At 33.9% G+C, this 17,915-nt stretch overlaps 1 protein-coding gene across 1 annotated transcript; it reads left to right on the forward strand.

Moving 5' to 3' along the window:
* Window positions 1-1,147: 1,147 nt before the first annotated feature.
* On the forward strand, window positions 1,148-17,260 carry LOC144445788 (neo-calmodulin-like). Its single transcript, XM_078135427.1, has 5 exons — window positions 1,148-1,214; window positions 7,460-7,594; window positions 15,848-15,991; window positions 16,660-16,902; window positions 17,220-17,260. The coding sequence occupies exons 1-5, from the start codon at window positions 1,148-1,150 to the stop codon at window positions 17,258-17,260; spliced, it is 630 nt and encodes a 209-aa protein (XP_077991553.1).
* Window positions 17,261-17,915: the final 655 nt, after the last annotated feature.

The raw sequence follows: 17,915 nt of genomic DNA on the forward strand, positions 1-17,915 counted from the left end.
TGGTAATGTGGATCGGGTAAAGTAAACCAAATATTTATATCTGAACAACAAAGTATTTATTACTGCAATATGGTGAGTCCGTAATAAATTTTCTTCAGCGAAGAATGACCCAGTGCCTATTGGCGGGAAAAAACACAAATGGAAGACGATATTGAGATCGTTAGGGTTTTTTTGAAAACAGCATGTTTAGTCTGTTTAAGTACTGTTTCGCTTGTGTATATTCTTTCTTTGAGATGCAAGACGCCCCACCCCCCAGCCCTGCCCACCGCATATTGGGTGGGCGAATTTCATAAAGTCATGCATCTTAAACATAGAGATGACTAATTATTTTAATAGTCCCTTTCATCACTTGTGGATCCTTTCTAGTGTAATCTAGCCAAATCTTTCTCCATTTGCCAAACTAAACAAACCGAGGGGACCTTTTTTTTAGTTTAAGTACTAAAGCTTCATTTACGGTAGAAAAGATGACTATATTTGTTAAAGTTAAATAATTTTAATGGAAATAGAAAAAAAATGCATTTTTGGATAAAAATCAGTCATGTGCTTGAAAATGTAAAACATCACCATGGAAACCACAACTTGAAATATAGGATCAACATAAGACATGAAATAAAGTGTATTTATCTTGTCTTCATTGTGAAATATAATGGGAGAAAAATAGCCAACGAACTTGCATCTCACCCTTGAAAAATAGAATTTTCTTAAATCATTTCCAAATGCTTGTTTTCATTATCATTTTATGTTTCGTTTCTAGTCGGTGTTGTTTCGGTTTCCATTATCACTATGTGTTTCGTTTCTAGTCGGTGTTGTTTCGATTCAGACAGAAATATTGTTTGTACATGTTTATTTTAATAGATACTTTCTGCATGAGGTGTGAATTTCAATATCCAAGTTGTCATTTATCGTTACAATTATTCGGTTCTACAACACTGGCTATTGTACGTGCTTCGGATTTACTCATAAAAAGAATAAATATGTTTATTAATATTCATGTGCGACACTTCAAATGTGTAAATGTTTACAATCTCCGACAGATTATTTTTTCTAAACTGGTTGGGGTTAGCCACTTATGGTATTAGAAACGCAGGGAGCTTCGCTTTTAAAGCCACATATGGCTTACCACAACCCGTTTATAAAATAAAGCAAAATGGAAACTGCTGTGACTTTTAGGGTTGGGGTAATGGAAAAATACTCAAGTATGACAGTTAACACAGGTAAGTGTTTTTCATCTCCCAGCTCGGATTTGTTATTGTAGCTGACTATTGTATCTTAAACATAGCGATAACAACCCAAAATTAATCTACAATACATGAAGAACGAAGTTTAAATATACAAAAGCAGTTATCATACAAGAAACAATATCTCACCCTTCAAGATTATTAATGTTAAACGTTATTACATACATTATTTAAAGTGTACCGGTAATGGGACTGTTTACCCAAGTCCATAAGGCAGTTTCAATCTAAAAATTGCTTTCAAGAAATCAGTTAAAATTAATTCATGTCACCTCTAAAATCTAGTTTCTATGTTATATTATTAGTTGTATTGTCAAATTTTAACAATTCTTTAAATCATGTATGTTCCTTTCTAAGATAATATTACCAACTCTTTGTCTATTTTCAATCTTCCAAATTAATAAATATAATATTCTAAAACAAATTGCAAATGTTGATATTTTAATTATCATTTTATGTTTCATTTCTATTCCGTGCTTGTTTGATTCAGATAGGAATATCGCTTGTACGTGATGTGCATATAGACACTTACTGCATGAGGTGTGAATTTCAATATCTAGTTAGTCACCTGGCATTACAATTATTCGGTTCCACAACAATGCCTATTGTATTATGCTTCGGATGTACTCATAAAAAAAGTGAATATTTTCATTAACATTCACCAGAGTGTACGCCAATAAAGAAAATCTTAGCTTTGAACTATCATTAGCAAAGGACAAAATTTACGTGAAAAAATAGTTAAGTCAAATCATATTCATAGATCTTCACGTATCCTTTTTTTACTTCACTGGCATAGTTAAGTGTTCTTCACCCCCTATTGTTGCCAAAAAGCCTTTGGGAAATCTTCAGTAATTACAAGGAGGAGGGCTGGGGAAATAACGCCCATTCCATTGCATAATATTTGCCCTTCCCCAATTCTGTTTTCTAAAAAGTTTCTCTCCCTTCGTTTTTGAATTCCTTTCTCTAAAGCATGATAAGACATGACAGCAGTTAGAAAGTAAAATGAGTTATTAAATATAACTTTCCCATAATTCAATTTTCTAAATATGCCCCCCGGGAACCGATTGTATGCCCTTCCCATTGTATTACTAATGACCCCCTTATAAACTGGGTGTCTAAGTGGCTGACGTGTTATCGTCGAGTCATACTCTATAAACCATCCGGGTGCTGTGCCTATATCAATGAGCTGATGTCGGTTGTCAGCAGGGGCAACCGTAACATTAAAGCGAATATAGCATGATATGAGAAACTCGGCTTGATAAATTGATACCTCATAACAGGCAAGAATAAAAGAGTTGGATCAAAAATTTGTTTCCCCAGGTATCTTTAAACTACATTTTGAATACGACCTTTCCACAACAGTTACTCTATGGCGTATTAAATGGCAGTCTCCCGACTACAAGGTCCAAGGTTCGAAAGTTTGAATCGAGGCCTTGGCAGAACGACAAGGTAATTTGAAGAAAAAAAAGAGTTGCCATAAACTTAGCGCTTACGTCAATCGGAGTTTTTACCGAAAAAAAAATTTAACCTATGATTATGCTTATAGTTTTTGTCAGGTTAAATCTAATTTGGGTCAACCCCATCCCAAATTAATAAAGAAAAAGTTACATTTTTTTATCCGACACCATTCTTTTTACCTACAAATAGGTGAATCAGGAAAACAAATTGAAATTGTGTTTATATTTTTCTAAATGTACTCTAATTTCTTGCAATTTCCCAATGAAAATCTTGATATGATATTTGAATAGTCTAAATGGTACTGAGATTTCTGTAGACATTCATAAGAGGGACATTCATTCTTTCCTTTTCACCCAGAAACTGAGCTTGGCTTTATAGATCCCCCCCCCCAAGACATATTGTATCTCAGACCGAGGTTCGCTTCCTCTGTCTGCTGAGCTATTTTTACAAAGTTCCGACTGAGTACGCACTTGTGTATGACAGTACATTGCTCAGATATTGAACATTGTTGATTGTAATCTTAACAATGCGAACTCAGGCTACAATATGACATATTTTCTGGATCCGCCTTTGAGGAAGAGTGATATTGCTATTTGTTTTTGTGTGTGATATCAGTTAAATCATACTATATGTAATGAAGCAAGGATACTAGAGGAGCGCGTTTTATCATAAACAGCTGAAAATGTTACAATGTACGTGCATTTTAATTGTAATTTAATTTTTAATTGCTGGAAAAATGTTACCAAGTTACCAAAATCATAGTAACACTGAACCATGGAGTTATGATTGGACCCATCACAAAATGTAGAACTTGCAACATATATGTGGTACATGTATTAGCTACTGGATCATTAATATTCAGGTACAGAGCTAACGTTGAACCATATTTATGATGGACTGTTTTGCTCTGGGTTAATTGTGAATGTTGCGTGATTGGAACATTATGCGTTGATCGTTTTGTAGTAGTAGCTTTCCTCACAACTCCTCTGAGTTCAGTCATAGAGAAAAAGTTTGTTTCCTCCAAAGCAACAATATTTTTACATAATTAAACCACCCAACCTACAGATTTGACACTTCCTGTTCTCTACACGTCTATTGTGTAGCCATGGGAACATTGATTATGCAGTATCAACAAGTATACATATTGTGTATTCCACTAGATAACTCTAAATCTAAGCTCCAAGCCAAATCAAAACCCAGGTTTAAAATTCATTGTGTTTTCCACCACAGTTTTCTGGGTCTACATTAATTCTGCTTTATTCTGTCATTATCCACAACTATGTATTCTTGATGATACTGGTGGAGATGGAACACTTGACACAGTGATATGTACGTACCTACGTACATACATACATACATACATACATACATACATACATACATACATACATACATACATACATACATACATGCATACATACATACATGCATACATGCATGCATGCATGCATGCATACATACATACATACATACATACATACATACATACATACATACATACGTCTTATTAGCATACAATGTAAAATTAGTGTGAACTTAACATATACAAAGTCTAAATTTAAAATAGCTAGAAGACAGATGGTTCAGATGTATTTGTAGTAATATTCATTGTTTTGTGTAATGTCTGTAATGTTATACCGTGTCTGAAACAAAGGTAGGTACACTATACACGGTTTGTCCACGGACAAGGAAGTATTTATGAATCACAAGGCAGTTAAAATGTAATAATAGTTGAACTACCTTGACCCGTGACATGTTATTACCTTTATATCATTATACGGTATGATTATATGGCTGTAGTTACGAGATTCAAATAATGTAATACCAGTTGGGTGCTATATCCCCGACAGAGTGAACGGTGAATCCAACCTTTAGGTAAATCGATGTATGGTTAATAACATAACTAATAAAATATTGAAGTCGTTAAATACTAAAGAGAAGTTCGCATTTTCTACATTAACTTTATCATTGGTATTTGTTGCCTTTGTCGCTTGCCAAAAAATAAATATAACATCATTGACAGATTACGTTATAGCGTCATTATTGCTAACAACTCTATTGCAGTCTTTTTAAGAGGACTAGGTGAAGCTACTATAGAACAATTTAACTCATTTATTGGTTTTCTACTGAAACGATCGACATTCGGACAGACTTGACAACTCGACAATAATAGTATACATGCTCACCGATCTCACTCTATAACTTTGAATGTAGTATTGATAAGGTAGAATACACCGTAGGGACCATATTCCCTGAAAATTAACATGGTATTAAAATCCCTCTAGTTTTACCATATGATTACCTACAGCATGGGTTCGAACCCGCCAGGTGTCAGTTGGGTTTGATTAAATTTACCACGCTGTAAGTAAGAAGCGTGTCATTCAGTTTGACTCTACCGTACAACGCAGGTTTTCCCCGTATACTCCGGTTTCCTCCTTCACTAACACTGAACCAAAGGAGCCTATAAATGGGACTAGCTCCCGTTGGTTATCCGATAAATAAATCAATAAAAATAAATAAATGACAGGGGCTTTGTTTCGTGGTCTTTTGAAATAATAAAGATACTTGGGTTCACTGTTGTTGTTTTTTAGGAAATCTGTGATCGAACCTTTAACTTTCCGGTAGAGTTAACACTATAGGCTATACTGGATTCTAATATGACTTTATTTTGATATCATGTTTTTCTCTTTTTCAGAAAGGTATATTAAGACCAATTTATTTCAATTTTAACCGACAGTTTTATTGAACAAAGTAACATCAACTGCTAAAGTTAACTAGATGACAATTAATTTATTCATAGTTTCTACAAGTTTAGTCAAATCGGCTGCCCTTCACTTAAAGGCTAATTGTTACAATTCCCTGAAAGTCGTGTTATTTTAAACAACTCCCATCAAATCATATTCATAGATTTTCACGTATCCTTTTTTCCTTCACTGACTCCATAAATTTGACAAAATAGTTTTGACAGCAGGGTCAATTTGTATGCCTTTCGTATATCAACTAATCATATATTTGCATGGTTGGTTGAATGATTAAGTGGTTACTTGTATGAAAGTATAAACATTGCACTCAAATAGTGGTTTTTCTAACCTAACAATCCAAACGTTATTAAGTACAAGAAACTATCTACTATGTATCAATCTACGTACACTCATTGAACTGTCAGTTGGTATTGACAGCTGGGATCACTTTAAAACAAGTACTTGGCGTGTAAATATATCCAGTACAGGTAAAGACGGGGAAGTCTGCAGCAAGGTGCTGTGCGTAGAAATACTCCCCCCCCCCCCAATTATCCCCCCATAGACACAGCCAGTACTACCATCACCACCACGCCCACCACACAAGTGGTCCTGTATAAGTTATAACACTGCAGTTGTGCTAAAGGGAAACGTCACTCCAGGAAATAACGATATTTTATTAGTATGAAAATACAAATGTATCCCGGAGTGGCGTTCCCCTATAACAGCACTCTTTACATTGTTAACATTCTATATCACTATAGTCTTTTTTAAAAAGCGTTTTATATCGAAAGACAACCCTCTAACTTTTAATGACTAATTACTATCATGTTAATCAATGACAAGTTTATTAAAGGGACACAAGGTGAGTTTATATGTTTTTGGGATGTGTTATTTTGCTGCATATTAAAATGTACTCACAGTATTCTACTTACTGATGCAAACTTTTAACCATCACTTAAAATTGACTAAACTCAAACCTGGTATTGGATATAACTTATAAATGATCCGATGACGTAATTTATCATACGTATTAAAAATATACAGGAATTCTCTACTATGGACCCAAGAGTTTTAACAATGTCGACCCTAAACTTTTATTTAGATATTCGAGAAAAAAATAATAAATTAAAAAGACAATATAAAACTGTTCTTCGTATAAAAAAACCATTATTATTCGTTTGATCTTGAAATTCTAACATTTCTTTTCTGTTTCTTTCTGAAGTGTTTGCTATACATGTCACGTTCAATACGAACTTTGCAATTAGTTGAGTACATATAATGGGTCATTACATGCCGGTAAGTGTTTCTCTAACCCTTATCTAATAGATCCATGTCAATTCGTTCACCAAATGAAACGATGGTGTGAATCTATTAAGATGGTATCATTTCATTGACATTGCAGTTGTCAAATCGATATTCTTTTTTAGATATTAAAACTAGTTTCCGTACCATCGATTAGGGTATTATAAGGTTGTGCACTGAGAAATCTTAGGGATAGTGAGACCGGCGGGGTTGAGTTACTAAACAAGAAATAATTCAACAACTACACTATGTCTTTATTGTGTGGCTGCTAGGTTGGAACTACCTGGCAATATCTGACAAATGGTCATAAAAATACATGAGTAAATAATATACAAGTATGCAAATTAATGTTATTTGATGACGTACGTGTATTTAGTTTACTAGATACGGAGGGTTCCAGGGTTAAGTTCAGGGTTGCTGCTAAATCATTTGAACAAATGAAGACTATGCTAATATTTGATGACTTCGGTATGTGATCTGTGTCAAGTACAAAAATTCGGTGTGAATGGGTCCTAGCCTAAATCCAGCTTATTAGTTTTACTACTTTATCAATCTTTCTAAATCTGTACATGCAAATTAATCCTTGTAGTTCTCTGCATCACGATACAAATTTCAAGCCTGTTTCTCGAAACAGTAAACATCGACTTTTGAGAACAAGCTATAATGATGAAGCTTGCAAGCAATGATTCGAAGTCATGATATTTGACTTCTGTTCCTCAACAGGCATGGAAGCTTTAGTTTGTGGCATTGGTAATGTAATGAAAGTTGTTGATGTTCAGCTTATAATCCTCAATGGAAATCTGGTGCAGCTTTATAGTGAAACTCATAGTTGTAGTCTGAACATAGTCACTATGTTAGGTTAGTGAACTTCATATTGTCATAAATATCTACATAAAGGCCATGGTCACTACAAATCTAAATCGTGCACCATTTATAATTATGTACCGTTGGCTGTTGTGAAGTGTTTGATAATGCAAACTAACATTTCATGGAATTATCATATGCATAACATCCAGGATGCCTTGTACGTAAATTGCCTGCAGGGAAAAGTTTCAGTGAATGACTATGATGAATTGAGTAAAGTGGAAATTTCAACCACAGCAGTGTGGATGCAATTGCTCCTGTTTACATTTGGTTTAATACTCTGTCGCTGATATTTGCAAACTAAATTCATCCACTTAGGATTGAAGTAAATGACCCGCGGCAATTTTGAAGACGTGCAAACAATTGACAATGATGAGTTGAGAAAACGATTTAGCACGTAGATGGTCTCCAGTGTCGTACGTATTTATACTCTCTGTGGGTAAATATTAATCAACTTCCTCCGGAACGCTGGTAGGTCTATTACGCTTCAACATACCTTTCCATTTAAAAAAAAAAAGAGAAAAACGAAATGCAGTCACCAAATCTATGTGAAATGTGTTCAATTTAAGGCTTGTGTGCTGGCATCATGATTTACATGCCAATTTATTGTTTCATAATTAAAGTTACAAAAAAAGGACAAAAGCAGATACTGAACTACCGCTATGACATAAACGCCGAGATTTTAAAAAAACTTCGAGAAAGAATTAATTTTGTTCAATTAGTTTGATCTTACATATAATCCTCTATAAATATAGTATTCGCTTAAAAAAAACTGTTTTTACTGTATTTACGAAAACCCCAACCCATTATCCGCAAAAAAAAATCGGGCAAAAAAATCACCAAGCAATATTTTGAAATATATAGAACAAAATATCAGAATTTACTCTAATTATATTTGAAATGACCTGTACAATGAATGTGTTAACTCTGTGTGGAATATAGTTGTAAGAGGGGTAAATAATACCATTGAACCCTCTAGGAAAATGTACTTGGTAGACGCACTGACAAAAATGTACTTGGTAAACACAATGCCAAAAATGTACTTGGTAGACTAGACATACGGACAAATGAGGGCCGCTTATTAGATATTTTGACATGTGGGTGTTTCTGGTTGTCTGTACTAGTCTTGTGGTTTGGTTTGTTTATACTTTGTTTTGTCGTGTATTCCTTTTTCCTTAAAATAAAAAAAAAATATCCTTGAAAACAAGATGGCGAAAAATTGACTTTCTGTCATACTGTCACTAGGAACGAGTTTTTTTTTATTTGAAAGGTTTTGGGTCTTTGAACTACTTTGATTTAAAGAATGTCCCTGAGGCACGTATGTCCTTAACGTCAAGAACATAATATGGAGATGAAGATTTGCATTTGTACAGTGTCATGGACCATCATTCATGACGAACACAGGAGAAACATACAAGAATCCGAAAAAAAATATTCACCAGGTCACGTATTACGCAAATTAGTTTTTTCAAAAAAAACTGGCAATATCCTTTAATATTATTGCTTCCTCTACGATTTCTTTTTATTGTCGTGTATCTAGTAGCCATGTCAGAGTTATTTTCGTGTTTCTAGTAGTCGTGTCAAAGTTTGTGTTCCATGAACTATTGGCAACACTTTGACCAACCAAACATTCCTCATTGCATTCAAACATTGCACATATCTGACGCGATATGATAAGAACAATATTATACGTACAGCCAAGATGGCAGGAAATGTCTTTTTCAACATTTCAGACGATCCATCGAATCTAAGGTTTCAAAATTATCGCGATAAGCAACTTGTAACTCTAAATCACTCTGAAGACACTTAAAGGTATGCAATGAAGGTTTTGTGTATCTGGAGAAACAACGAAATATCCAAATGATGACGTCACACTATCACCTTAATGTGTGTTTCAAATGAACAGAGTATATATAACTCAATCTTTAACGTGTGTTTACTTTTAATCTTTACTGTAGGATACAACATTAACAGTAGAAATACAACAGCTTTCAGATCAAAGACACACAGATTATAAGCTTTTACATTCGAGAAATGACCAAATGTCACACAAAATCACCTTCTAACTGTATGTTATCTAATACTTCCTTCCCTTCCAATATTATCTCTCTCATACTCACATGAGGACAACTCTGCTTAAGATCAATGATTTATTCCCATAACATAATCAAGATACATATAAAGTTTTACTACACATGGTATAACCAACCAAGTTGAAGAGTGAAAACGATTGCAAAAAAGACACAGCTAAAACATTGACTGGTTAGTTGGTTTTTGGGTGGGTGGGTGGTTGTTTGTTTGTTTGTTTGTTTGTTTGTTTGTTTGGTTGGTTGGTTGGTTGGTTGGTTGGTTGGTTGGTTGGTTGGTTGGTTGGTTGGTTGGTTGGTTGGTTGGTTGGTTGGTTGGTTGGTTGGTTGGTTGGTTGGTTGGTTGGTTGGTTGGTTGGTTGGTTGGTTGGTTGGTTGGTTGGTTGGTTGGTTGGTTGGTTGGTTGGTTGGTTGGTTGGTTGGTTGGTTGGTTGGTTGGTTGGTTGGTTGGTTGGTTGGTTGGTTGGTTGGTTGGTTGGTTGGTTGGTTGATTGATTGATTGATTGATTGATTGATTGATTTAACTGAAATGCATCCATGGAATGTTTTTTTCATGTAGTCCCAACAAAATATTCCAAATACATGATACAGATACAAAAATTGAAATAAGTACAAGAACCCCAAAAAGCAGAAGCATGTGGAACATCAATTGAGTTAAAGTTGTGCGTTATAGTTTCAGAAGAATGCAAGTTATTTGCTCACTTTAAACACGTTTAGCATTGCTTAAATAATATATTTTCATATTACATTTATCTGTTTGATTTACAAGCTGTTAACAGTTGCTAGTCAACCGTTGAATCATTTCTCTATTACCAACCCTTGCTTCTGAGCATCGATAACGGTTACGTTGTGTTACAGCTAGTACTTGAAGTAACTTTTGTCAGTCACCAACAGTGTTATATTATAAAAATGGTCATTGTTAGAAGTTCCTAAAGGTTTTATAGTATGTTACAATTTGGTAAGTTCTACTACTACTACTGTTGTTGTTGTTGTTGTTGTTGTTGTTGTTGTTGTTGTTGTTGTTGTCGTCGTCGTCGTCGTCGTCGTCGTCGTCGTCGTCGTCGTTGTTGTTGCTGTTGTTTTGTTTTGTTTTTTGGGGTGAGTTTGTTCTATGTTATCAATCAATACCAAATACAGATCCAGATGCAAAACACTGAAGAGTTACACCCGCCTAACAGACTTCTAAAACGTAGAACATACACAATTAAATAAATATATGCTGCATGTTTCATTCATAAAGAATGTTTTACCTACGGTTCATTGCCTCAAATATAAGTCAGCAGTATAAATGTGAAATGTTGACGTTAGTGAGTGTTAATCTATCAAACTCATTTCAATGTAATTTACGGTTGTTATTTTATCTATTAACGATTTCTCAAGTTCTTTATACATAATACGAGTACTGAAATAATGTCTACTTACAATGCAACTAACTCGAGTAGCGTGACTTTTCATATCCTGTGTTGATAGAGTTATATTTTAGCCAACAAATGTGATAATACTTACTCACAGCCCTGGATTATATACGATGACGTTAGCTGTTGTTATATACTGATAATCGGTAACCCAACGTAACATTCTCGAGTCGATGGTTTGTTTTATGTCTAACGTGTATCCTTAATTCGTTCTTTGTGTGTTGTGCATGCGAATTGTAAGCAGTTAATTAATTAATTAATTGAACAAAAATAGATTTCAGGAACTTTCACATCATTGCATTTTATCTTCATCAATATCTTAGACACTAGTTTAATTACTATTTGCCCAGTGTATTGATCATAGCATTGATGTTCCACATTAATAGATAATTAGTTACTATCTCCTATCTATCACACCAGTTTGAACGTGATCTCACGATACAAACAAAACCTGCCTTATAAGGAACACTATAACTTTACAATACCAGACTAAAACTAATCCTGCCCAATTGAAAACATGCTCTCGGTACAGAACACCAAAGGAAATTGCAAGATTTAGTTATTTTGCTCATTTTCTGACTACATATAGTGAAATAATAACCTCACATTATAAGCTTTCCCCATGTACCCTTGAATGTTTATATCAAATCTTTGTTTTGTTGTATCTTGTCATGGTTTTAATTTATAGTCGTGTTTTAATCCATTACCCAATATACTAATTTAGATTTAGACTTATTGAGTAGTTTAAAACTACTTTGTTGTGTTCACGTCAATGTCATGTTTCTAGTTTTCGTGTATTGTTCTCAGTTTCCAGTTTATGATATTACTAAAAGCTTATTACTCTGTATTGAATGACTATATAATCATCATGATCATTTCTGTGTTCAATAAAGTATTATTAAAAGAAGCAACGGAAGATGTTGTCTATTTAGTAAGCCAATAAAGTTGATAATCTTTAATGGAATCTAGATAACATTTTAATTTGATTCATGAATAAGATTTAATCTTCATATACTTGTACATATACTGGTCGATTTAAGCTTACAATTCACATGTCAAGGACAACGTGACCTCCAACGATGAATGATAACGTGTTTAACGGATGTAGACTATCGTGGTCGTAAGTGCCACAGCCGGAAAGGACTCTGCAGGACTTGAGCATCACGTGACCTTTTAATCTGTACAATCTGAATCAGATTTCTACATAAAATCTGGACAAATACCTTAATTCAATATAACTGTGATATTACATTGTGTGGGTAAATATGATGTATTATCTTATATATGCCAGTATAACAAAATTATAACACAGGGTCTCAACGGTTATTTCACTTAGACTATTGTCAACTATGTATTGCATTGAAGGAAAAGAAACTATATGCTTTCAGAGAACACCTTTAATAAGTTAGTTCTTACTGGGGGAGGGGGAGGGGGTTCTTATCGACATTAAAGTTGTTTGCCAAGATTAAAAACAGACTACACTAGTGATATTAAATAGAACAGACTTTCGTATACGATATAAAGTATGAGGCCTGATTGCACGGCAGTACCAGCAAAGCAACCCAATTTGAAACATTATCAGTACACAATATTATATACTGTATATAGCTAATCTTAGTCACTAACATTCACAAAGACTACATATTCTCAACTAAAGAAGGGGCATTTTAATAGAAACATTAATCATAGCATACATTATTATGTTTTTGTTTTGTTTTGTTTTGTCATTACTTTTTTCTGAAATATGTTTGTATTAGCTTAAGCTTACATGTAGCTGTATTTTCCAAACACAAAATACACTAATGAGTAATCTGACATATGTTCTTGGCAATGTCACAGATTTGACAATTTGGCTTATAGAGATTTCAGTTTGGCGCCCTCTATTGTTGGGTTCGATAGTTAACACTACAAACAGATAGATAACAATATATAAATGTAGGTTTCAGTTACTGCTATACAGTGAATTTTATTGCCTTCTAGGTTTCAAGCGGTCCATTAAATTCATGTGGACATGCTTATAAATCATTTAAAAGTATCAACAAAGAACGAAGCCGCATATCCTCCGGCTCTTAGAGTTGCCATCGGTAAATATATTAATTAAGCACATAGGGTAAATCAACGTTATGTACTCTAATAGGCCTACTACTGTCCACTCACCAGGTAATTTAGTAAAGAAGGTTGGCATAGGACTCTGTAAAGGAATTGTTTTGGTAGGATTTGATAGGATATTGTTGAACTTCACCAGTGGTTATTTACTTGTCGATATGGAATTAATAATGGGGAACTACATATTATGCTGAACAGTGTTCACTCATTGCAGTTGATATATATTAACGTTATGCTAGGGAGTATTACCTATAATCTATATGTTACTGGATATAAACAAAAATGAAGGTAAAAAATAGGTTCATTATTTTATTCATCAGGTCAAGAAATATTCGTGTACTGACATGCCTGTATTCCACATAATATTCATAATCGGATTCATATGTTAATATCAAATCGAAAGAGAAATGTGATAAACTGATTGGCTAACAAAGACGCACCCAATCTCAGATCTACATCGAGGATTTAACTCCTGTTCACTTTCCTGTCAACCTGATTGTGATTTCACTCTACAAGAAATACAAAATGGTAAGTTACATTTCATTACCCGTTATTTGGTGAATATCTACGTTAGCGACAAATATAAGAGATGTTCTTCAACAGATTAATTACATTGACTTTATACAATGAAAACTATGTTGCGTACCTGATTCATATACTCACTGTTTGGGTCGACAAAACTGTTCTAAAATCGGAATATCACAATTTGATTTATATTAAATCTAAATTATATTTCTTAACTCATTGTAGATGAATCACAGAACCAATCAATTATATGGTCCAATTCATTCTCACATTGCAAATCTTTCGCCTTTATTTGTCGATTTAAAAGTTCGTCTTGATGCTTTTATTACAAATTATTTCGAAGATCACAATTTTACATGATCTTAAAGTCGCACAAGCTGAGTTTATAAGTTTTTGTAATCAGATGGAAACACTTCAATAAAAAGCCACATTACAGTATTGTGTTTAAAATGTTGATGTCGATGCAAGCCTTCTATAACAATACGATTGTCTTCTGGTATTGTTAGAATTGTAGGAATTTCCTGAACATTTTTGGTACGTGTAATAAATTACGTCATCGGATTGTTTATGAGTTAAATCTTAATACCAGGTTTGAGCTCAGTCAAAATTACAAGTGATGGTTAAGTTTGTTTCAGTGAATACAATACTGTGCCAGTAAATATGCAGCAAAAACGACATCCATAGATACTAGTATATAAACTCAGCTGTACTGTGCCAGTAAATATGCAGCTAACACTACACCCATAGACTGACTATAAACTCAGCTTTTGCCAATTTACTACAACAGTGTACTAACAATGTGAATGTAAACGTTGCAGCGACTCAATACACTGTGGATGACGACTTTTAGATTATACTCAGATGTTTTCTTTTCATTTATGTCAAATACAAGTGACCCAAGGAGCCTTGAATTTTGAAAACGACTTTTAGGTTATATTTAGATGTTTTCTTTTCATTCAGCCAAGGCAAATACAAGTGACCTAAGGAGCCTTGTCACCATAGATCGTGTTATCCCATTGAATATTCATAAATATTGGGGAATATCAAGATACTGATAAATTATTTTGATTTTTAACTGCTCGATCTGTCTCTATTTTATCAAAGACAGATACGCTAACCAAGAGGAAGATTGCCAGTAAGTGTTCTCTTCTTTTGTTTTTATCACATAAATATAAACTTATTTCATGTTCAAAATTTCGTATGGTTAAAAATAATTGTTCTGTTCCATTTTACTTGGTAAAACTATTGTCATTATGGAATGTTTCAGAAAACAATAGCGATGGAGAACAATAGTGAACAATAGAGAACAGGAGCACAATATTGCCATGAAATGACGTAATTCCACGTAATCAAATTGAAAACACAATACAGCATTTAAACATAATGAAATACATGTATATAGACACTCTGGCAAGTTATAGAAGATATATTTATTTGACAAGAATTACTTGCTCCCAAAACCAAGCGATATTAATATCATCATAATTAGGCAATTGATATGCATATACAATCTCTTGGCATATATATATATATATATATATATATATATATATATATATATATATATATATATATATATATATATATATATATATATATATATATATATATATATATATTAAATGATGAGTGTCATATGTTTTGTGAGGGGAGGACTTGATTAGTTGTGTAACAACTACTTCCACACCCTTTTCCCGAATAACACGTTTATGTATATACATAAGGATATTTAGTTCTGTTCTGTATCACATTTTTTTTGTACGTGGGAATAAATTATTATTATTATTATTATATATATGTATATATATATATATATATATATATATATATATATATATATATATATACATATACATATATATATATATATATATATATATATATATATATATATATATATGTGTGTGTGTGTGTGTGTGTGTGTATGTGTGTGTGTGTATGCGTACGCATACACACACTCAAGGCCTTCACTTTCATGAAGTTTCTTTTTTCCATTTTTTTACAACTATTTAGTTTATTATCGTTTCGTACAACTAACATATTTGTTTCCTCCAATCATGTAAAGGTAGACATGATTTGTGTCCTGCAACTCTCTCATATTTTGAACCTTGCAGACTTGAAGAGAGCATTCAAAAGATTTGACAAAGATGGCAATGGAAAGATTGACACCAACGAATTAGAGAATGTATTGAAATCACTGGGCCAGAATCCAACTGAAGCCGACGTTCGGGATATGATCAAGAAATTTGATGCTGACGGTGAGATATTTTCAACATATACTCAAAGTACACACACACACACACACACACACACACACACACACACACACACACACACACACACACACACACACACACACACACACACAAACACATATACACACACACACTCATACTCACACACACACGCACGCACGCACGCACACACACACACACACAAACACATATACACACACACACTCATACTCACACACACACGCACGCACGCACGCACGCACGCACGCACATACGCATGCACACAGAGGTTTAAATCGATGAGGTTTTTTTTTTGGTAAACCAAATCAGTAATTCCCTGGGAAAGCTTACGTATATCTACATTAAATCTACTTACTTGAATTTCTAATTTCGCGGAATTTACTGCAGAAATATTACAAAACATACTTTATGTCAAAAGAAAAATTATGAAATTGTTAGTTTTGGTACCAGAGTTGTTGTCAGTTATTTTCATATATCTGACACGTGTATAAAGAACATCGTTGACACACAAACGTCATACTTTAATATTTTCTTCGATTTGCAGGTTTAACCCCTCGCCGCCATCCCCTCATCCCACCCTAAGGTATAACTCTATAGCTTCTGTCAGATTATTTTAATTATACGTACCAGATGTTATTCATGTCCATCCTCCTTTATACTTTATATTACAGGGAACGGAACTATCGAAGTCGACGAATTTGTAACAACGATGCAGAAAGTAATAAAAGTACCATCGTGTGAGGAAGATGTCCGGGAAGCCTTCAACGTTTTTGATGCAGATAATAGTGGATATATCACTGCTGATGAATTACGTCACGTAAGCGCCCTCATCGGTGTGGGATTTTCAGATGACGTAGTAGAAGAGAAGATACGGAAGGCCGACACAGACGGTGATGGAAAGGTACAATACGAAGGTATGGACGTCTTGATATATTCTTGTTGTTGCTTGGTAAAAACGAAAGCATCTGTAAATATCAACGTTGAGGACGTCATCCATGCTTATTTGTTTGTTTGTTTTTCTTTACTTCTTTATTTCTTTAATCGTGAGTAGTAATTACCAATCATTTGTTAATAAGACAATCAGAAAGTTGTGTGTAAGTTGTTAAATATTGGCTTTTATTGGCATTCCATATTCTAGTATTCGCGCCAACGTTAACCATGATATGTTTTGTATGACTGACATCTACATGTAAAGTAATACATAATGTATTTAATTTCTGTCTTTCCACAGAATTCCTTCAATTCGTCAAATCCACTTACAAGTTCAAGTAACACCCTTTGATATATACTGATACTGAAAATGAAGTATGGCATACAATTTACACTACCAATCATATTTTTCTTTGTATGCTAGCCTAATGTATGTTTTACTACAACATGCTCAAACTATGACAGAATGCAACCAATCAACTTCTGTCAATTAACTTCAAGATTTAATAAAAGTATAACAACTATCATCCCAACTGTATTAGATATAGCCGATATTAAATGAACAGTTATATGATCATCAAAAGTAATGATTATGTATATTACTCTTCTGTGTCACCTGCAAACGTGATTTGATGGGAGAGAGAGAACGGGTGAGTGAGTGAGTGAGTGAGTGAGTGAGTGAGTGAGTGAGTGAGTGAGTGAGTGAGTGAGTGAGTGAGTGAGTGAGTGAGTGAGTGAGTGAGTGAGTGAGTGAGTGAGTGAGTGAAAGAGAGTGAGAGAGAGAGAGTCTGACAGACAGACAGACAGACAGACAGAGAGACAGACAGACAGACAGACAGGCGAGTCAGTCACAGACAACTGAAATTAATAATTAAGAAAAACAGTTTTATCCATAAATCGTCCTTACCTCCAATTTGTTCAAAATAATCCAGACAGCAACTATGAAGACAGCTACAGTAGAAGTCGTAATTGTACCAATTGCATTGTCACAATATCC

This window comes from Glandiceps talaboti, chromosome 14, assembly GCF_964340395.1.
Source record: "Glandiceps talaboti chromosome 14, keGlaTala1.1, whole genome shotgun sequence".
NCBI lineage: Eukaryota > Metazoa > Hemichordata > Enteropneusta > Spengelidae > Glandiceps > Glandiceps talaboti.

Coding starts and splice junctions, on each gene's coding strand:
- LOC144445788 (XM_078135427.1), top strand. CDS start 1,148: ATGGAAACTGCTGTGACTTTTAGGGTTGGGGTAATGGAAAAATACTCA. Junction 7,595..15,847: donor GAACATAGTCACTATGTTAG/GTTAGTGAACTT, acceptor TGAACCTTGCAG/ACTTGAAGAGAGCATTCAAA. Junction 16,903..17,219: donor TGGAAAGGTACAATACGAAG/GTATGGACGTCT, acceptor GTCTTTCCACAG/AATTCCTTCAATTCGTCAAA.